This window comes from Dromaius novaehollandiae, chromosome 5, assembly GCF_036370855.1.
Source record: "Dromaius novaehollandiae isolate bDroNov1 chromosome 5, bDroNov1.hap1, whole genome shotgun sequence".
In the NCBI taxonomy this organism is placed as follows: domain Eukaryota; kingdom Metazoa; phylum Chordata; class Aves; order Casuariiformes; family Dromaiidae; genus Dromaius; species Dromaius novaehollandiae.
This window is the reverse complement of record NC_088102.1, coordinates 71577785-71599217: the sequence shown is the minus strand read 5'-3', so window position 1 is coordinate 71599217 and position 21433 is coordinate 71577785. Positions and strand designations below refer to the sequence as shown.

At 50.1% G+C, this 21433-nt stretch overlaps 1 protein-coding gene across 2 annotated transcripts in view; it reads right to left on the bottom strand.

Moving 5' to 3' along the window:
- The window catches only part of CCDC9B (coiled-coil domain containing 9B), a 51648-nt gene extending 31117 nt beyond the window's left edge, over nt 1-20531 (bottom strand). The window contains exons 1-6 of one of the 2 annotated variants that reach the window (XM_026110698.2): nt 20252-20531; nt 16254-16367; nt 14287-14391; nt 13363-13425; nt 12812-12976; nt 4126-4275 (exon numbers count right to left, since the gene is read on the bottom strand). In XM_026110698.2, coding sequence (XP_025966483.2) covers nt 4126-4275; nt 12812-12976; nt 13363-13425; nt 14287-14391; nt 16254-16367; nt 20252-20263 — 609 coding nt within the window. In that variant the 5' untranslated portion in view covers nt 20264-20531. The remainder of the gene's footprint in view (nt 1-4125; nt 4276-12811; nt 12977-13362; nt 13426-14286; nt 14392-16253; nt 16368-20251) is intronic. The other variant, XM_026110699.2, reaches the window with a different exon arrangement.
- Nucleotides 20532-21433: the final 902 nt, after the last annotated feature.

Genomic DNA, 21433 nt, shown 5'->3' with positions numbered 1-21433 from the left:
AAAGAAATCTTGGTGGTGTTGTGACAGGTTCTCTGAAAATATTAGTTCAGTTCTTTACCAAAAAAAAAAAAAAAAAAAAAAAAGCAAAATTGTTAGAAGAATAGATAATAAGCCAGAAGCACCACTATATCACTGAATATGTCCATAATGAGCCCACATCCTGAATACCTTGTACAGTTCCAGTCCTCTTGTCTTAAAAGGATATTTGAAAAGTTACAAAGGTACAAGCAAGGGCAAGGAGAGTGATCAAAAATATAGTCGTTTCCGCACCAGACATGACTAACTAGAGTACGACTTGCAAGCCTGCAGAAGAGATGGCTGAAGGGAGATGTGTGATGGGTGGATGAAATCCTATGCTTTGGGAAAGTGAAGAGGGGATGGTCTCTTCACTGCTTCCCATGATGCAGAAGCAGAAAGGGAGTTATCTGGTAACAAGTTTGAAGAAGAAGGAGGGAAGTGTGCTTCCAAACAGCAACTTAACAGCGCGGCTCCCACAGGAGGATTTTGTGGGGGATGAAGTTTAGATGGAGTCGAAAAAATGCTCTCCTCCATCCCACGCGGCAGCGCGGCCCCCAGAGACCCCTCACTGCAGAGCTGGGGAGCTCGGCGTTGCTCACACACTTGTCACCTCAGCTAGGAAGGCAGAAGCGTGCTATAGCCCTAACTGCGGAGGAACTGGAGTCCTGAAACACAAAGACTCAGGGCTGCCAGGGCTTGCGGGTGCTGCGATCCGAACAGCGCTGGCAGGATTTGGGTACTCACGGAGCGCACAGAGCCCTCCAGCATCCTGAGCAGCATCCAAAACACAGCATCATCCTCTGCGGCTATATCAGCATTTTCCTCTGAATTTTCTGGCAAGCCGCTTGCCTGCCCTAGGCCTCTGTTTCCAAAATGGATTAGTGTATTCAACATCCCTGTAACACACTCAGAGGTCTGCAGGCCAAAATTATTTAATAAAGGTTTTACGTATTTTTGTATTTCTAATTCTGATCTACTCTCTGCTTTGCAGAGTCTCTCAGTGCCTCTTGGAGAGACACATCGCTCTGAGGCAGAGTAGGTGAGACAGGCTTGCTGGGTTTCTATTTCTCAAGTTAGACCACTATCAGAAAATGGAAGCACTTGTTTAAAATGATAAGTCTTAACTCAGCTTAGAAACAGCTGAAGTGACAGGCTGGGCCAGACCAAATTTCCCTGCACTCAACCAGCCCAAGTTGGCAAGATGTGTGACATGCCAACGTGACCTGTCACTTTAGGCCCCATCTGCTTCTGTCACTGATCCTGGGAAAAGGTTGACCAAGTGCTGATGGAAGAAACTAGCCTTGTCCTTCTGCCTTGGAGAGGCGACTGTGAAACCCTTCCGTTTGACCCTCTTGCAGCCACATCCCTTGAATCACATGGGAGCTGCTTGCATGCTGGCTTCTGGGCTTGCCATTACTTTCTAGCATTAACTTGGTACTGCCCTGTCTGTTGTAGCTGTCTGTTGTCTGAAGTTACACAATTAAGATTGTATGAAGAAGGTACGTCCACCATCTGGGGCTGGAACAGGGCCTGGTCAGCATAGGGAAATCACTGGGAAAACAGAAATCTCCTGAGCTCAGCTGGAATCTGAGATATATGTAGCTGGCAACAAGTACTGGAAACCAGAGTTTCAAAAACACAGCTTTAAATCTCTTTCTAAATCATGAGAGGAATCCAAGTGACAGCAACAAATATTTCCACAAAAGGGGCATATCAACGCGGCTCTGTGGGTCCCTCCATTTCCCGGCCCCGTGACGTGTGCTCAGTGGCAAACCCTGTGCTTGCTCCCTGCTTCTGGTGCGGGCCAGGAGAGCACGTGGTCCTGAAAGCAGCCTGCAAAGCACCCTGCAAAACTCTTATTCTGCTCTCTGTGAGCTTCTGAGAGGCTGGGAGAGGTACGTCTCAAGGCTCAATAAGAGAAAGCAGGGGCTCGATTTTTGTGACAGCAAGAAGCATGATGCTGCCGTCAAATGGATCTCGCCCGTGACTTTACTCCAAGACTGCTGATGAGCTGAGCTCTCAGTCCGGCCAGAAGGCCAGCTGATCAAGCAACATTAATCTTTCTTTTCAGTCTTAAATAATGCTGAGGGCATGCACTGCTCCTTTGTAGTGTTGTTCAATAGTTGGACTTGTATCGAACTTCTGCGGCTCTCCTGGGCACCTGACAGAGATTCTTCTCTTGCTCAGCCAAGCCTTGATGGCACCGAGCGACTGCGCAGTCCCTCTCCCAGCAGTCAGCACCCACGAGCTGCTGAGCAGCACCCGCCAGGCCTCCCTCGCAGCCCGGCACTGCCAGCAGAATGCCTGAGCTTTAGTCCTGCCCATTGCCAACTGTGTGACTGGATTTGGATTAAGGGAAAACAAACAAAAAAAAAATCAAAAACTTAAAATGAACTTTGGTATCTAAGGAGGAGCAGCACTGAGTTGTTTGCATTCCTGGGGATTATCAGGATTATGTTCTAGCCTGTGGCTTGAGGGACGAGGAGAGGAGGGACGACAGAGCTACATGAGCGCTTTGCACTGCCATACCGAGGTAATTAGGTTCATTAGGGATGAATCCATAAACGAATGAGCTTAAACTGTAGCTCAGTGGGGCCTGAAAGTAGCAGCAACAAGACCTTAGATGTCAAGCTGTGCTGAATCATCAAAATCAAAACTGCCGGGCATTAGGGACATCACACCCTCCTCACCAATCTACAGCTCCAAGCATCAGATCTTCAACGGTTCATGTGAAAAGGTGTGAGCAGACATGGCTTTAAGCTAGTGTGGCTGTAGGCCTGCTCCCATATACACTCTATGTCTAGGCACCCTGTGGGCAGTATGAGCATGGAGTTGCCAAATATCATACATAATACAGAAATACGAAATCTCAGCCTCTAATTTCATGTTCCATGCTAAAAGTATATCAGATATGACCTTTTCCAGGACTGTACATACATTTTTAAAACAAGGCTCATGATCTGAAACTAAAACATGGGCAATCCTCCTGCTGCTCTCTCCTTGCACAGTCCCAGCTTTGATGGCCACCAAGCTAAGTGTTTGAACAAGCCCAGCACGAGCAGCAGTGGAGAGGCTTGCTCTGCACATCACAGTTACGTTTGGCAGCACTGGCTGAGCTATCAAGAATAGCTACAGCGTAAGCATGGTCAGGTCACCCTCCTTCCCACCTTTGTGTCTAGATGTACCCATGATGCCTCAACTGAACCAGGTGACAGCTGCTGTGTGTATTCACTAGTGGCTTGATTGGCTGGCTGATACGAGGTTTATGGCATTCAAAGAAGTTCTTGGGAACCTGTGAGAAAGGAGCTCACAGGCTTTCAGAGCATGCTTCAACTCTGGTGAGGAGGAGAAGCTGAAGATTAACGTGGGCAGCTAGCAGATGCTTGGCTGTTGTCCCGGAGAGGGTGCCGCACAGGTCTCCCGGCGTTGCTGGGTGTGTTTGGCAGCTTCAGTAAGCGTTGTTTTCCTTTGCAGTCTTTACTGACCCTGTTTGCTGCAGGCATTCTTACTTATCTGTGCAAACCCTCAAATAGGAAAAAATCACATGCCTCTGTGTGTGTAAAGAGGAAGGTATTTGCACTGAAGTATTTGAAATATGTTTCAAAGATCAACAAGGTTCAGCCAACTCATTCAGTAGGTTATGGCCAGGCGCTGCGGGAGCTGGGTTTAGAAGCAGATTTTGCCTCGCTCTGTTAACTTGTAAGTTGTGCGGCGTGTCTCGAGGACAGGTCTCCTGACCCACAGTAGGCTGTATGGCCCCAAAGAGAAGGTGGTAGAGACATTTGTGATATTCATGCCACATACCCAGCAATGCCAGTGCCAGTTCACCCATCTCCCCAAAATAGCATCTGATACTTCTTAGGGGCACGGTATGCTAGCTATAGCTAGGATCACAGCGAAGAGAAAGAGGACTGTAGCCTTTTCTCCTTCAGAGTGATGGAAGCCAGAGAGTTTTAGGATGACAAGCCCCACGCTATTAATAAATAGTCTCTTCCAGTGCCCTGTTGTTGTGCTAGCTCCTAATCTGCCCCTATGGCCCTTCTCATGCCAGCAAAACTAGTACATGCTGCTGACACTTCACAGTTCGACCATTTGCAGTGCACTTACTTTTTCCTTGTTATCCATGGTGATGGCAATCTGCATCCGTCTCCCACGGCGGAAAGCCACCAAGTGATTCGTCTCTTCTTCGCTCAGCTCTGGCACCTTGCCTGGGCCAGCGAAGCACTCGGTGCGTTTCTCACTGACTATCCGCTTGCCCTGGAAAGGACAGGATGAGCTTAACGACACCTCCGCTAGCCCTATGCAATACCCTCCCCAGGACAGTGGCCAGCAAATTGCAAAAGATTTTGGACCAGCAGAACAAAACCACTGGCCAGATAATCAGGCTTCTGGGCTGATAAAGCTGCCACCCTAGATAGCTTAAGGTTAATATAAAATTACATAGACAAGTTTAACTGAGTGCATACTAGTAGGTAGTGTGAGATTTCCCCTGCTCAGATGCTTTGCGGCATCATAGCTGATTGACGTTTTTATTTTGGGTAAGTAAAAGTGAGCCACCTTGCATTTGTGGCTTTTGACACAAATATGACGGTGTGCTCTCACCAACCAATGCGTCCCAATAAAAGGTAAGACTACACTGGAGCATAAATCTAGTGGGTGAAAGAGAAGGGAAGGGCCTTGCACACAAACCATTTTCCACCCTGAAGTGTATTAACACTTGATAATTTATGGTCTTCATAATCATTGTGTGTCATATTTCTGGAATGATTTATTCAGCAGTGGAATAGTTTAGAAAGCTGATATATAAAATCCTTGAGCAAGAGCAGTTTACCTCTGTCAGACATTATTTCCAGCTGTCTGTATCAGTTCATGTATTTACTGCATCCATTTACATCTGGTTCTTATTTTGCTAATTATCTTTGTAGCTGGCTGAGCTCCTGCCAGTGCCCTCAGCCAGTAGTTCCACAAAAGGAGTACATCTTTTGTACAAAAATACATACTTTTTCTCATTTAAAAGTATCATCTTTCAGTTCATCATGAGCCTTTTTGTTCTTGCCTTACAGGGAAATGAGAGACTTCAAAAGTCATCTCGATCTTTACTCTGATCTTTTTCTTTTCTCTTCATCTGTATGACTCCTCAGCTCATCTTTATCAGGGATGAGCAAATCTCAAAAGTTTCCCTCTCTAGAGGATGGTACATTTTCTTCTGTTTTTCTCCTGGACTTCCACACATATCAGAGTTTTGATTGCGAAGGAGCTCCAAATCTCAAAGTAAACTTCAGTGAAAACAGGGAACTCTTCATAGCTACGAACTTGGTTTCAAAAACAAACACCCTACGCTGAACTCAGATTTGTGTGGAAGTCTTGCAAGCATCAGTGAATTTGCCATGACATATGATATCAAGATGTCTTCCATTAGCCTCATCTTCACTTGGCTCTGCCAGAAGTGCAGATGTTAGCATGGAGGGAGCCTTAGGGTATACAGCCTCCGTCAGCAAGACTTTTTTTATCGCTCATCCAGTCATCGAGCTTCCTAACACATGATAAATGTTTTATGAGGTAGTGGAGTATTTCCAGCATCAGACCTACAGTCGCTTGTTTATTCTGGTTTCACATCTGTATAATTTTGCTGTCTCAGCAGAGGTTGTTCTTGAGTTACTGTGATGCATGCGAGAGGAGCAGTGGGTCCCTGCACTGCCGTTGGTTCTGGCATCCAGAGCTGTGTGGACACGGTGGGAATTTTTTTATAAATTCCCTCGGATATGTACAGCTCTGGTTTCAGGTTCCAGCTGTAGCTTCTAATAAGTTTTGTTGCCCTTAGTAGGACCTTTGCTATTTCTGCTGTTCTTGAAATAAGTGAAGCCACATGTTGCATTCAAAGTAAGGATGTGCTGCCAATCTGTTTAATGCCATTCTAGTACTTTCTGTGTTTTTCTTTCTGCTTGTGTCAATGCAGCCTCCTACTTCGAGTGCTGCCATGGACTGAGTAGACAGCTGCTGTGAGCAGAGACATCAAGATCCTTTTCCTGAGAGAGTAAAAGTTGATAGTCAAGAGAATAAGCAATCACCTTAATATGAAGTAAACCTGGCTTCTACTACAGCCAGATATTGGCTGCACTTTTACCTGCAGACAGGATATATGTTCTGGGGAAGTCCCCACACTGGTAAACTCTGTGAGCTGTTTTAAAGATCTTAGTCTACACAGGACATAATTTTATTAGAGCTGGGGCAGAGCCAAAAAGCTCTAAGTTAATTCTGAATCTAAAATGCTCTGAAATCGTAGCTATCAAATACAGCCTTTACCTTCCATTCATTAACAGAGCATGCTATACTGTCTTTAACTATACATCTCACTGTGGTCACAAAATCAAAAGTGGTTGCATTACTGCAGCTTAATAAGTCACTGCCTGATTACTAAATTAAAGTAAGAACTGGTTGAAGATGTGAAGGTTGATGGCAGCCTTGGCTGCAGTGACCAGGAGCCAGTGGATTTTGGAACCTAAGAGCAGTGAGGAAGACAAGCAGCAGACTAGAGACCAGGGACTTCAGGAGAGCATATTTTGGCTTGTTCAGGGAGCTAGTTATCAGAATCCCACAGGAAGCTGTCTTGAAAGGCAGAGGAACCCAGGGACCTTGTTGATCTTCATGGACAACCCCCTCCAAGCACAAGAACTGTTCTTACTGCTATGCAAGAAAATGAGCAGATGTGGAAGCAGACCAGCTTGGCTGAGCAGGGAGTCTTGGCTGAACTCAAACGCGAAAAGGGAGTGTATGGGTGGTGGAAACAGACAGGCTGCCAAGGAAGAATGTAGAAGCATCACCTGGGTGTGCAAGGGATGGAGTTAGGAAAGCTAGAGCTCAGCTGGAGTTGAAACTAGTGAGAGATGTGAAGGCCAGCAAGAAGGACTTCTATAGGTACCTCAGCAGCAAAAGGCAGACCAAGAAAGATGTTGGCCTGCTGCTGAATGGGGTGGGCAACCTAGTGACAAAGGGCATGGAAAAGACTGAGGTACTCTATGCCTTCTTTGCCTTGCTCTTTTATTGGCAAGGTCTGCTCTCTACCTTCCAAGTCCCTGACCCAGCGGCAGAGTCTGGGCCATGCTTCACTCTCTCACAATCTGGAAAGATTGAGTTAGGGACCATTTAAATGAAGTAAGGAGATGGGACTAGCCGGGCTGCATCCAAGGCTGCTAAGGATGCTGGCCGACATTGCTTTGAGGCCGCTCTCTATCTACTGCCTGACATCTTCATCACTGGCCGGGGTGATAAAACAGATTACGCCTTCATTGAGTTCACAGGTGACACCAAGCTGAGGGGAGTGGTTGATACTCTGGAAGGGTGGTCCTGCCATTCAGAGGGATCTTGATAAGGTAGAGGAAGTTCAACAAAAAGAAATACTAATCCTGCACCTGGGGCGAAAGTGCCCCATGCATCTGTACGGCCAGAGGACCGACCTGCTTGGGAGCAGCTCTGCAGAAAAATATTTTGGGAGTCTGACAGGCAACAATTTCAACATGTGTAAGCACTGCACCTTAGCAGAGATAAAAGCTAGTCACTCACTTGGCTGCATGAGCAGGAGGATCGCTGGCAGGTTGCTGAAAGTTAATTTTCCCCCTCCCTTTGGGCTGCATTTGAAATACTGTGTCCAGTTCCCCTCTGCCCCAATGCAAGAGAAGTATTGAGAAACTGGGAGGAGCCTAGTGGAAGACCACCAAGATGGTCAGGCAGCTGCAGCACAGGATGCACGAGGAGAGGCTTTATTTGTTAAATCTGGCAAAGAGAAGGCTAAGAGAGGACCTAATTGCAGCCTTTCTCCACCTAAAGGAGGGTTATAGGGAAGACAGAGCTTGATTCTTCTCAGAGGTGCACTGCAAAAAGCCAAGAGGTAATGGACGCAAGTTGCCACAAGGGAGAGTATGATGCAATGAGGGTAGTCAAACACTTAAAAACAGGTGCCCAGAAAGGCTGTGAAATCTCCATCACTGGAGGTTTTCAAAACTTGACTCAACACTGCCCTGAGCAACCTGAGGTAACTTTGAAGTCAGCCCTGCTTTGAGCTGAGGGGTTGGACTAGACAACCTCCAGAGGTCCTATCCCACCTCAGTTATTTTATGATTCTATAACTGTGCCCAAGCTCTTAGCCTGCCTCTACTTTGAGGTAAAACCCACTAGCTTAGACCACCATGTCATCACTATGTACTTTACTAGATTAGGAGAATGTATAGTCACTACAGCTCAGCTGGTGAGTGGTAACCTCCTAATCTGCAGTAAGTAACCCAAATGCATCTGTTTGTATAACCACCCTGCAAAGGACTGAGGTGGATGCGGAGAATCTTCTCCCTCAGCTAAATTGCTAAAGGCCTGGGTTTTCAAAGCAGGTGTAGCCACCTGGGGTATCAGCTTTCTGTGCATAAACCCGCATGCCTGTGTGCAGCCGTGAGCAAGTACTTGGCTTTAGTAATTTTGCCTCTTTTCTGCAGCTTCTGGCTTTTATACAATAAAGACTAGGTAGTGCAGATCAGAATTCAGGATCAGCCACAAAACTCAGACATACTTAGGTCTTGGCTTCTAACTGGCACCTGCTTCTGAATTACTAAACCATACGATGTCCAAAGGTAATATATTTCCCTAGCCAGAACTACTGGCCAATCTGGATAAAGGATGATGTAAAGCTAAAATAATATTTAAAAATCCGGTTTATGTTCTACCATTCATGTATTTTATTTCTAAATGTCACCAAAAGTGGAAACTGGAATTAGAATGGTCAGCATGGGATCCCTGTTTGCAGTCAAAGAAACCAGTTTATGCCAGTGCAAATCAATTAACGGATGTGGGTGGGAGAAAAACTAACCTTTTGAATAGACTTTTGTGGCCTCATATTTCAGACCATGGCACTGGGTTGGATATTTCTAAGCTGCAAATTTCTCCTGCCTCCCCTTCGGTTCGGTGGGCAACATCTGTGGCCACAAGGGAATTCTCTGGTCCCATTTGTGTTGGCAGCTATGGTGAGGCCATCCAGCAGCTCTTCATCATGCAGACAGGCCCCAGATATTCTCCCACCATCAAAGCAAAGCTCTTGGGAACCACAGGGATGACTCTCAAGTTTGACCCTCTGCACAGGGCCAATCCTGCATGACTGTGATATATTTTGGGAAAAGCTGAGAACTGCTGACATCCTCTGAAGGCAGCCGGACACGTTACGTCTTGCAGAGTAGGCTCTTTACTTACTGTCCTGTCTCCCTGCTCTATTTCTAGAACAATTCAGAGGCTGAAAATATGGGCTGACTTTACTTGGGAAGCACTGAATCACCAGAGCCTGGTAGCTACTTTGGTGCTGAAGCTGTGCCTCACCTTTGTTCTTCAATGGTTATTATTCCCAGGAAGCATCTTTGCTCCAGGGTAATCCTGAATTTCCTGGGATATTCAAGGTAATGCAGTTTGGCTCCTTTAAACCCTGGGCAGGCACGCACAATAATTCTAGGCTGTACTGATGACATTAATTAATGAACTGCAGAGTTGGGCTGCCCTGCCCTAAACAAAGCATCAATATGAGGCTGTTGGCATCTTTGCCATTTTTTTTTAATTATTAAGAAAGGAAATCCAGTGATGGCTTAGCAGGGTAATAACAAGGTATTAATCCATAACTTCTACACCAAATACTAACTCCAGCCTAAGTGGATAGCTGCTCCCTAGAGCTCTTCACCAGTCTGTGTTTAGGCAGTGACTTTTAGACAAATAACATCACCACAAATGACTCTTGCCAGGGAGGCCCAGTGCTAGGAGGGTATATTTGGAAGATGGCTTCTTTGCTTACTATCTGAGAAAGTCCTTCCTGAGGAAAAACGTGGGCTCTGGGTGCAAGTGACGGCAAAGCTGCACCCCGCAGAAAGTCAAAGACGTCCAAAAACCAGTATGGAGGACTTCATATCCAACTGCCATGAACAGGACTAAAGCCCCAAAGGGCATTACTGGATTTACAGAGCGACAGCACATATCCAGGGCCATTAGACGTTAAAAGCCCCAGTAGGAAGCCTGAGCTTATTGGCAAAGCAATTAAACGCTGCAGTTTATTGGGCAGATGGCAGGGAAAACTGAAAGGCTGATCCAGGAAATATCTATTTAGTAGAGTCGTGATAACTAGACAGATACAGGACTGGGAGACCATCAGATTTCCTACGAAATACCCTCTCCCACTCCCTCCCCATATTGCTTCTGACTAAGACAAGTCACCTGAAGGCACGTTCTGCTTAACCTGCCTACAGAGATATTCTTTTGCTCCTATAATATTTTAAAATGCCATCAGTTTCCTAGTTCGCTCATCGTTGTGAAAGCCTGGCCCATGGTGGGCTGGCTCCAAAAGCAACGGATGTCAGGTGGGAAGACCCCCCCCCCCCGCAGAGCCGGGGCAGAGAGCCTGGCTTAAACAGCAGCCAGCGCCTTGCAGAGCCCCCTCTTCCCCTCCACCCTGCCTTGCCCTGCCTTCAGCTCATGAGATTGGAGGCCCCCAACACTAGCTACTTAGCTGCAGTCAAACAAAACCATGCTGCTTCCTTTGCAGCAGCTCACTCAAAAGCTGTAAATTGAGCCTTGCTTGGCTTCTTTCTGAGGCATGGCCCAGATTGCAAATGTAGTGAAAAATGCCCATCCAACGAGTGTCAAACTGGAAAAAAAAAAATAAATAAAGCAGGGAACAAAAGTAAAACACTGAACATGCGGCCAGCTTAGGCAACTGTCCAGCTGCCTTTCCTCTGGGGCTTCTCCGTTTACAGTGATTTGCGATATTTAGAATTGAACACACATGGTTTTCTGCCCAGCCCAGCTACTCTGTTGCTTGAACCTAGCAACGGCCATAAGAGGTATGGTGCTATGACAAGGGAAATGGGCCTCTTTAGTCATCCCAGTGTCAATGAGCAAGTCTCTCCAGGGACTCCTTGCTCAGCAGGAGGCTGAAGCAAATTATCCGCCCTCTCTTTTGTCTTCAGCAGCCCAGAGGATGCTTTAACAGGGCAGTAGCAGACAATAAGCTGGTACTTGATGTGCTCTCAAACACAATTTTGCCCAAAATCCTACTGTTTTTTTTCCTTCTCACTCATTAGAGTCACATGCTCTCCCTGCTCATCCATTTAAAGTACTATATTTACAATGTGATGTAGCTGCCAGGGCTTGGTGCTAATGCAAGTCCCCACGTAGGACTTGAATTCTCAGCTATAGATTAGAGAAAGGGCTTCAGGGTACCCGCCTGCCTATGAGAACCACTCATGCTGCAAATGTAATTGCTTCAAGTACAAGTCCACCATGCAGAGCTATGTGGCCATGAGAAGCCTGTGAGGAGAACTGTAAATATTTCATTGACAAATGAAACGAGGATGGGTAGATTTCTAGGTAGGTACTTGCTATTCTAAGAAAAGCAGTGGTTTTTTTTTTTCTTTCATATCAGGAGGTGGCTTGGTTATGCTGGAATGTGACTTCATTTGACGGGAGTGTTTGAGCTACCGGTAGTATAGCTGGAATGAAGGAAATGAGAGGCTTCAGTCCCTTTCTCTTTAAAAATAACTCTGAAAGGTGCATTATTTCTTAAATGATTCACTTGCTTCGAGGTAACACTTAATGGCTGTATAATGGTGCAGTGATTGTGGCCTATTTCTTCATAGGAAAAAAAAAAAGGGTAACTAGGTCAGGGAGAAACAGGCATGAAAGAGTATTTGAGGCACAAAAATCAGAAAAATATTACCAGGCTGCCTCAGCGTGAGCAACGGCTCTCTGCCTTTTGTTCACAGCCAATGTTTTCAGCACTCCTACCCCAAAGCACCAGGGTAGCGGGAAAGGTGGGGTTTCACTTCATCAGCCTGGGAGATGTCTTTGGCTTGGACCTAAATTCAGAAAAAGCCACTCTGATTTTGTGAGCCAAGTGTGTTGCTGCACCAGAGCTAATAGGGGTCCCGGGGCAGCTCGATTTGCTGCCACCATTTCCAGCTTTCCGTCTCCTTCGCGTTGGCACCGTCAGCACAAGGGGGCTGTCCTGCCCTGTGTGTTGTGCCTCCAGTTGTCTAACTGGTTTCTTACTAGTATTAATCAATAAACAGTTATTATTGCCTCTCGCATTCAGATTAAATGGCAAAATAACGCCTCACACGTAGATGCTGCCATTAGGACTCTTTGCCCCTTACAGCTAGATGCACAGACTCAGTGAGGGGTAAGGGTAGTGCCCGGTAGGGATGTTCAAGGATTTAAGAAATGAAGAAGTAGCTTTTTCAATTACTTCTGCCATTTCTTACCTTTTTTTAATTAAGCCTGAATATAATGGGTCTGCTCTGGCATTCGTTGCCCAACCTGTTGTCCGCTGCAGCAGATATCCATGTCACTCTGGTTTTCATTTTGTGCTTTGGACTTTCTGGAATAGAACAATTCTGGTACCTCACCAGGGAGAAATGACGCTGTTTTTACAAGCCAATACAAACCATAACTGCCTCTCTGGGAATAGCTGGGGAGTAATGCAGCTAAATCCGTCTGAGCTCCTACTTATTGCCTTCCCCTTCTCGGGCTCAGAGACAGTTTTATAAACCCACTGGTGGTCTGAGGGGACAATGAGGTGACTGATCTTACAGAAAGGGAACTGGCTCCACGTGGCTGGCTGGAGCCACTGAGAAGCGTAGCAAGGCCCAGGGGCTGATTCCTATGAATAAGATGTAGAAAGGAAAATGCAACCCAAGATGGAGCCCAGGGATACACCGAAGGATCACAAAACCAGAGAGAAATGGAGCGGGAAGGGGACAGTTCCTTAGGGGAGACTCACCTTGGCTTTGTTGTCCATGGTAACAGCCAGCTGCATCCTCTTGCCCATCCTAAATGTGAACATATGATCTGCTTCCTCCTCCTCCTCCTCTTCCTCGCTGCCAACGTCAAAACCAGGGCTCGTAGGACAGGGGCTCCCCCATTTCTCGCTCACCACCCTTTTGTCCTGGAAAACAAAGCCCTCGCGTTAGCAAATCTGGGCCTCTTGGCTCGTTTCCCTTCCCCAAACACCCCTGAGCATGAGCAGGGCAGGGCAGCTAGGGAAAGGGCAGGCCTGGCCTCGAGGAAGCTTTCTGCGCGCAGCACGGCGCCCTGACGTTCCTGCAGAACAAGGGGCCCTTTGTCTGCTCAGCACCGAAACCCACAGTTACAGTGGGTCTGGAAAATCCTTTGCACTTACAAATCTGACATTTCAGGCTAAAATGTCAGGGTTTGGGGAAACACATGTCAGCATCGTCTCTTTCTGCAGCACTGATTTAGCACGGGACAGCCTAAGTCCTGGCGGAGATTGCCTGGGAAGCCCAGGAGATGGCTCCTGAGGGTCGTGCTCACCATCGAGAGGGCTGGGCTATCTTGTCCATAGTGTTCAGTCTGGGTAATTGCATCTTTCAGGTCCTGTATGAGAGAAAAATGTGTGCAGCAACGCACCTCTGGAGAAAAGCAAGGGCCGGTGCATGGCTGAGGAGTGGGCAATGTGCTAGCTTGAGTCTAACAGCCAGCAGTGCTGACTCTGCGTGGAGGAAGGAGGAGCTGGCCCAGCCAGTGCTGCGCTCGCTCTGGCCTGGGGCTTCACCTGGGGATTAAAGCAGAACTGGTTCTGGTGATTTAGCAGGACTGGTCTGGTGATTTAGCAGGCCCCACGCTGCCAGGAGAGGTGGACGGGGTGTGAATCCCTTCCTCTCTGATCCTGCTGTGCATGGACGGGGAGGCTTGTCAGCCACAGATCTGATTAATCCCCTTTTTCCGTGCCATTGGGAAGGGATCCTCAGTCGGCCAGGGCTTGCGGCATTTGCCCCAGTTGTGGGAACCCCCAAAGTGACCAAGGGCTACTTGCTCTGCTCATTCACAGAACCTAAGGAGACCATGACTTTGCCAAGCCTACAGGCACCCCAAAGGCATTCTTGATGCCTCCAACAGCAAAGATATACCTGATACATTCTGCCTACGTATTTGAAGTGCTGTTTGCACCTGGGGCCCATCCAGGGCCATGGGGGCCCGTTCATATATTCATTTACCTGCCTGTTCATACTGTGTGCTTGGGCATGGCTGGAAATTTGTTTGTGCGGATCAGCTAACATCAGTTTGGGCACACATCTCTGCAGAGCTTTTATATCCTTCTGAGAGGGTTTGGGAGCATGTCCAATGCAGGAAAAGGCTTTGCTGTGGGGGCTTTCTCCATCAGAGATGCCATTTTGAACTTGCTGGGGTAGGAGTTGAGCGAGAGGTGGCTGGTGGTGAAGGGGACACAGCACTTACGTTGTGAGCCTTGGTGATGGTAATAGTGAGGCCATCTTGCTTGGGTCTCCTGGAGGTAACAGCCATTCCCTCCTGCTCAGCTCGTTTTTTGTCCTCCTCTATTTCCTGAAACAGATACGTCCTTACCATCAGATCCTAGGAGCAAAGGGCTGAAGGGACTGGGTTTAAATTCAGCCATCTCGAGAAGAGGCAGCTCTTGAGCCCTGCAGGTGCCCTGGTATGGACACACAGGCACACCAGAGCCAACAGCAGAAGCCACCAAAACACAAACCGGTGGACTTCGGTGCTCAGCAGTGCTCAGCCAGTACTTGCCTATCTACAGACATTGTCCATGTTCCTGTTTAGGATTTGTCCTGGAGAATGCATGGACCCATCTCCATGTCTGAAAGACAGTACAATGATTTGTGTTCTGTCACTGTGCCCTGGAAGAGGCTGTGTTTCCAGGCAGCTGCGACCTGCCTCGCTCATCCCTACATCACAGGCATCTTCGCACTTCTCCTGTCGACTCAGGGTGCCGTTGTCTCAGCATACGCAATGGGAAGTAAGCAAAGAGTATGGGGGTCCTTTCCTGAGGGGCAGGGAGTATGATAGATGCAAGGTTTGGGGAAGATTGGGATGGGGCTTGTGGAGAGGCTGGGAGACACACCAGGCCTGCAGAAAGGGAGGGCCATGCACGAGAGCCACGGTCCCTGTCACTGGCTCAGGGCTGAGGCACCATCCCCGGCTAAGTAAAGGCGACTGGGACATATCTACTAGGCAGCTTCTTCTAGAAGCCAAGCAGTGGTGGTGGGTGGTTAGCGTTTGATAGGAGGGTGGGAGTTCCTCTCCTCTGACCACTTGTGGCACTCAACCCTTCCCATAGCTTTCCATTAGGCACCAATGTTTTTGCAGCCACCAGAACAGGTAAGGTTCAACATAGCTCTTTAGGTATCAAAGGAAATGACTTCTGAGCAAGACCCAGCGCAGAGGGCCCCTCAGTCTTCCAGCTCCGGATCCAAAGCACAAAGTGTGCTCTGGGTTTTCAGCACAGCTCTTTGCTGAACTCCAGACTGCCTGCCCAGCGGGCAAATGTCAGACAGCCCCCAAAGCCAAGTGGCCACGGCACAGACAGGAGAATATTGCAGACAGGTCAAGGGGGACCTTCTGCCAGGATTACCTTCCGGTTGTCCTACCAAGCGCTCTGTGCTGCCTTGTGCAGCCACTCATGAAGAAGGGCAGATGAGCCCTCAGAGAGCTCCAGGTTACCATCACGTTTCCCAGACTGGCCCATACAAGCCAGGCCAGCATCTCCTGCAAGCCTTTAGGTAGACTTGCTTGGCCAAAGCAGATTAATCCAGGCTCAAAAAAAGGAGAGGCGTAGCTAGAGTGCTTCTTTCTAACTCAGAGAGCAAGGCTGAAGTAAGCAATGGGCTGCTAAAGCCTTGATTTGTCTTTGTTGTCCTTTTTCCCTGGAATCACTTTTGGATCCCTCTGTGCTCTACAAAAACACTGGGATGAGCCAGGGAAGAGCCTCAGCCCATGCTGCTGCCCTGGGAAGGGTGGGCATCCCACACGGGCAGGATCAGGATGGCCAGTGTCTTGGGGATGTAACCTCCTACACATCTGTGAGACTAAGCGTGAGGCACCGGAAGGCACAGATGGGGAAGAAGTCAGGGGAGATGGGAATAGAAGGTGCAGAGGTGGGAAAGTCCTATGTGGGGGGTGAAGAAAAGGTGTGATATACAGGGGAAGATGGTTGCGCGAGAGGAAACGCTGCAGCAGGAAGGCAAGCGTCAGTACACCCAATTTCCAGTGTGACTCAGCAGCTGTAGACAAGGACAGAGCTCTGCCCACCTACTCCAAACATTTTCCCACGTGATAATGTTATCCAGCGAAGGCACTCCTACACTGCTGACCAGTTTCTTCACACTGTGAGCCATGAGGACTCCAAAACAGGGCTGAGGAAGATGAGAACCAGGCAGGCTTACCTGATACCTTCGTATGAGTGCTTCATTCTTTTTCCGCAAAGCCAGGATTTTCTTATCAAGTTCAACATCTTTCTGCTCTTTCTTCCGTAGCACAGCATCATCCACAGTGGCATCCTGGGAATGGAAGGAGGAAAGCTCTTCTCAGTCATGGTCTACCACCAACAAGACAAAGCCTGCTCCTTCTGCTCAGACCAGCTATGTATGGGGGGAAAAGTGAAGGAGTCTTTCCCTACGATTTCTCCTCCTGGACCTCCATAAAAAGGACACTGACTCTTGTAAGTTGAATTCTTCCTGACAGAACTGACCTGTTTTTACAGTTTTTGTTCAGCAATGAGGTAATTTCAGTGAAAAAAATGGTAGTCAACTTCGTTGGCCATCAGTAGGCTCCAGAATTAACATATATTTTGTCTGCAAGAAGTAGGTGACACCCCTCCCTACTGTTGTTTCAGGTGTTCTCAGGCACATCCATTACCCTCCATTTACATTCAGAGAACACCTTGGCAACCACAGAGGATAACAAACCTGATTTTTTTTAATTCTACTGACAGCTATGTCTAGAGAAAATTAATGCTGATGGGTATCAACTCGCTGTAGCACGTTGACTTGTATTGACTAGACTCTGCTTCGTGTTTGCATGAAGAGCAAGATGGCCAGGCTGAGATCTCCTAGGTGCTACAGGTTTATTTTTAAATGGTGTTTTTGTACTCCTTATCAGCGTGGCATCTGCATGCTGCAGAGATCTCATATTCCCTCTTCTCTGCTCACACCAAGATCTGGGTAAGACAAAGCGAGGCTGGGGAGGCGAGCAAAGACAACACGAGGTCCATGGGCATGCACTGCATGCCTGGATATCTATTCTGCTGCCACTGCAACTCTGACCGCCCCGCAGGCTGTCCCTAGCCTGCCTGTTCGCCGTTCGGTCCTGCGCAGAAAATCTGCCGTACAAGCATCGCACCCACACTGTGTTGCTCTATGGGATGCTTATTGCCCACAGCGTAGGGAAAGTTTGGAGCGACTCAGCCAATGCAACAAAACCACATCTCGCTGGCATTAGGTGTTGCTTCCATGGGCGACTGTCATGGTTGCGTGCCTGTGAAGCGCAAACAGCCAGCGCGCGGCCGAGAGGCGTGCTGGCAGTCCCTAAGGCTGGCAAAGAGGTCACTGCACCACCGAGGCCACCGCTGACTTGGAGGCACCCCGAGAAAAACCCTCCTGAGGACTCGCACCGTTGCTGCAGAGCACAGAGGCCTGCCCGGAGGGTGGTCCCAGGAGTCCTCCTAGCCCCACACTTGCCCGGGGCCTGCCGTAGCCTGCCAAGCCACCAGCAGAGCCTGCTCCAGGCACCCAGCTAGGAGCAAGGCCCCGTGCCGCCCTAAAGCATCTCCCCTCCGCCACTGCGTACCGTGTCACATTCAAGTGAGCTTTCGCAGAGGGATGCTTTTGCTTTTTTTAAGCTCTGACAAACATAGTCCTCCTCAGGCTGAGCAAATGTGCCACGAGAAACCCAAGGCTTGAAGGCAAAGGGAGTAAAACCAGGCGGGAGCCCCATGCTGCAGACCAGGGAAGGGAAAGCCTTTGATGCTGCTCCGTGTTCCCAGCTATGTTTGTTCTCTTTACCAGTGACTTATGGGGGCTCCTGAGGACATAGGGGTCTATAGTGTGCCCCTATGTCAAATAAGGCAGAACTCGGGTGCTGTGAACCTGACCCTTGATGTCTTGTCTCTCATGTAGTGGAGCTATCAATATTTTCCTGGGGTGGGAAGTGCACAGAAATATCCTGCCCATTTGAAAGAGCAGGATTTTAAATAAGCTCCGAGAATTACCGCTTTGTAGGCACCAGTAATACTGGCAGGTTTTCAGTTACCTGGGAGGCGGGTGCCAAGTAAGAACACAGGCACATTTGATCCGTTGGCTCTTCGGTAGGAGCCGGGCTGTGGTTTTGTTCTGGGTTTGCGGAGCAACTCAGTGCAGTTGCAGAGCACCTAGAGCCTGGGCTCCTGGGCGCCTACAGCAATGCAAAAAAAAATAATACTAGGGGAATTCAGCCAGGGGTTAGCAGCACTGCTCTTCCCAAAGTGCCACGGGGCTCCCGGGAACCAGGACTGCGAATCATCTGCTGGGTGCATGGCCTAGCCTTCAAGGAATGAGATCCAGCTGCTGAATCACCGCACCACCCTGCGATGCCAGGTATTCCTCGCAACGGCCTTGCATGAAAAACAGAGCTAACTACGTTTTGGCTCTAATCGGGCAGATCTCTGGCCCCCGTGGACCTTTGCTGCAGAGAACGGGGCTGTGGATGGAGGGAGAAATCTGCCTACATCATGTTTTTTGGAGAAAGGGGTAAAGGTGGAAAAGACGATGCCATCAGGGAGAAAGAGGTGGGCAGGATGCGGATGCTATCAGAAAGCAGAGAGGGGAAAGGCAGCAGGACCGGTTTGCTAAAACAGACCTCGCATCCTGCATGAGTGCATCTTCATTCACGTCACGACCGGCCACCAGTCAACGGAGGGATATTTTATCAATGCTGATGTAACAGCCCTTGCCAAGGGCCCCGCTGCAGGGCTACAGCAATGCATTTGTGCTCAGGTGGAAGGACACGGACGTTTAAAGCACCTCCCCAAATTCTCCTGCTGGACAATGGGATTTTGTTCAGGTTTGCGGGAGAATGAAACCTGCTTTTCCCCTGCCATCAATCAGCCGGGTGCACAGCAGGTGCCTGGCTTGTCTCCGTGGGCGGATACGCTTTCAGGGCCGGTTTGCAAGGCCGAGCAAAGCTGAATTCGGCCTTCACCTGAACAGGAGCTGCTCTGCGAGCGCTAAATTGGCACGTCTGGTGTTTGCCGAGCGCCGGGGTACGGGCCGCTGCAGAGCAGGATCAAAGCAGTGCGTGCCCTCAAACACACCCCTTTCCTCGCCGCGTCCCTTTGAACAGGGACCGACAGAGCCGCCTGCCCGGGAGCAACTCGAAAATTCCCGCACCGACTGCACTTGCGCTCTTCCAAAACGGGAAAGACGGAAAAGGCCGGCCAGGCCGTTCTCCCTCTCCCTGCGAGACCTGCTGACATTTGTCAGCGTTTTGTTTACAGCCCCAGCAGCGCTAGTGGCGGGGGGCAAGGGGGGGGGTATTGCCGCTCCCAGCTGGAAACATCCCCCTGGAAGGAAAGTTTTGCTGGTACCCAGCGCTCCTCCTCCCCTTTATTAATAAAGCCATTTATGTGCATTTGCTGCTTCCCCGCGTGCGGGGGGGGGGAGCCGGGGCCGAGGCCGATGCTCGGGATGCAGAGCGGCTCCGCGGTGCCCTCCCCGCGCTGAAGCTCTTCCGGGGAGCCGAGGCGCCCGTATGTCCCGGCGACGGGGGCAGGCGGTTATAAATGGCCGTGGCAGCGCGGACGTGCGCTGGCTGTGAATCAGCGAGCGGTGGGGGAGCCCCGGGCCCCGCCAGAGGCCGCGGGAGGAGAACGGGGCAGCGAGCCGCGAAAGGGACGGCGGGGTCTCGGCGGCCTGTCATGGCCCCCCCGGGCTCTGAGCTGGCCCACGCGCTGGCGTGGCCGGGGACCGGGGGGACACCTCACCGTGGGCAGGGGTTTTCTGCCTCCTTCCACGACCGTCCGCTTCTCGAGCGAGACCTCGGAGAGCAGCGAGGAGGAGGGAAGGTGGGGAGGGGGGAGGCAGAGGAGCGGGGCCCTTCGGCGGCGCGAGAAACGCATCAGAAACACCCGAAATAGCCTCTGGCTCGACAGCGGCTCCGAAACCCTTGCCGGGATAGGTAACACGCAGCATTCCCTGTTGATCATCCCCCTCCCGGCCTCGGTCTCCCACCCTCCCGGTGAGCCGGCCCCTGCGGTGGGCACAGCGTACCCCGAAGGCCCTCCCGCCGCCGCCGGCTCCCCCCAGCCGCCCGCAGGCCACCGCGGAGCCAGCGAGGGCCTCTTCGGGCCGAGACCCCCCGGCCGGTGCCCCAGGCCCCCGCCTCCCGCCGCCCCGGGCCCGGCACTCACGGCTCGGTGCATGTCGGACGGCGGATGCCAGCGCAGCGCTAGCCGCGGCGAGCCATCAGACGGCCCTTCGCAGCGCACACGAGATCATGTTTTGATTACAAAAGCCTCGCCCGGGCTCCCGGCCAAGAGCGCCGGCTGCCTAATATACCGAGCGCGGACAGGGCTTTCCAGTGCCTGTGTCCTCCTCTCCGATCTCGCTTTCTTTTTAAAAGAAACACTCCCCCTTTTCCTCCCCCCCTCCCCGGTCTCCCTTCAGCTTCCTGATGCCACGAGCTCCCCGGGCGAAGGGGGAAAAGCCGCGGCGAACAATGCGAAATGGGAGCCGCCAGCAGCTCCGCGCCACGGCTGCCCGCGGGCTCGCGCCGTCCCTTACGCACGCCTGGCCGGGCGGCAGGAACAGCTCTTCGGGGGTCCCAAAGGTCTCGCCGGGGGCCGCTGTCGGAAATCGGCTGCCCACCCTGCCCCGTGCTGCGTTGGTTTTCGGGGCTCTCCGGGAATGCTGTCCCCGCTCTTAAGAACGTGCCTTCCATCCAGGCAGGCTTTCAGAAAGCAGGTGGCATTTGGTGAAACTGTGCCTGAAGCCAAATTATTTGGTCAAATTTAAAGCAAGGGCAGGAGCAGAGTGACCCGCGGAGGGCCCAGGAGCCGGAAGGGCCATTTCCTCATCGCCTCGTCCCTGGGCGTGAACGGTTGTTTCCCAGTCTCCGCAGCCAGGACCCCATCGCACCACCTGGGAGCTCCAGGCAAGGAGAGGCCAGGGGCATCCTTTGCCCTCCAAGTGATCCGAGGCAAATAGGAGACAGGAGCACTTGTGGGGAGGACTTTGCAGCCCCCTACTCTGTTAAGATGTTGTAACCCTAACAAGGAGAAGGCCTGCTGCTACTGCCTATTCCCCTCTAACATCTCGGAGCAGGTCAGCAGTTCCCAAAAGCCAAAAAGGGAATATGAGTCATTGGCTTGGTCTCACCAGTAGTTCAATCCTGAATCCACCACGGTTCGGAGGAAGCCTCCAAAAGACTTTGAGAGACTTTGAATCCTACCCCTCTTCTGTGTGTAATTATAACTATTGGAGATCAAAGCCAAAGCATGAAAAGAGCTGGAAGCACAGCCTAGTAAAAGCGCTTAGAGGGAAAGACTGACCCATATTAATCAGTAGCTACTCAAATGTATCATGAAAGGAAA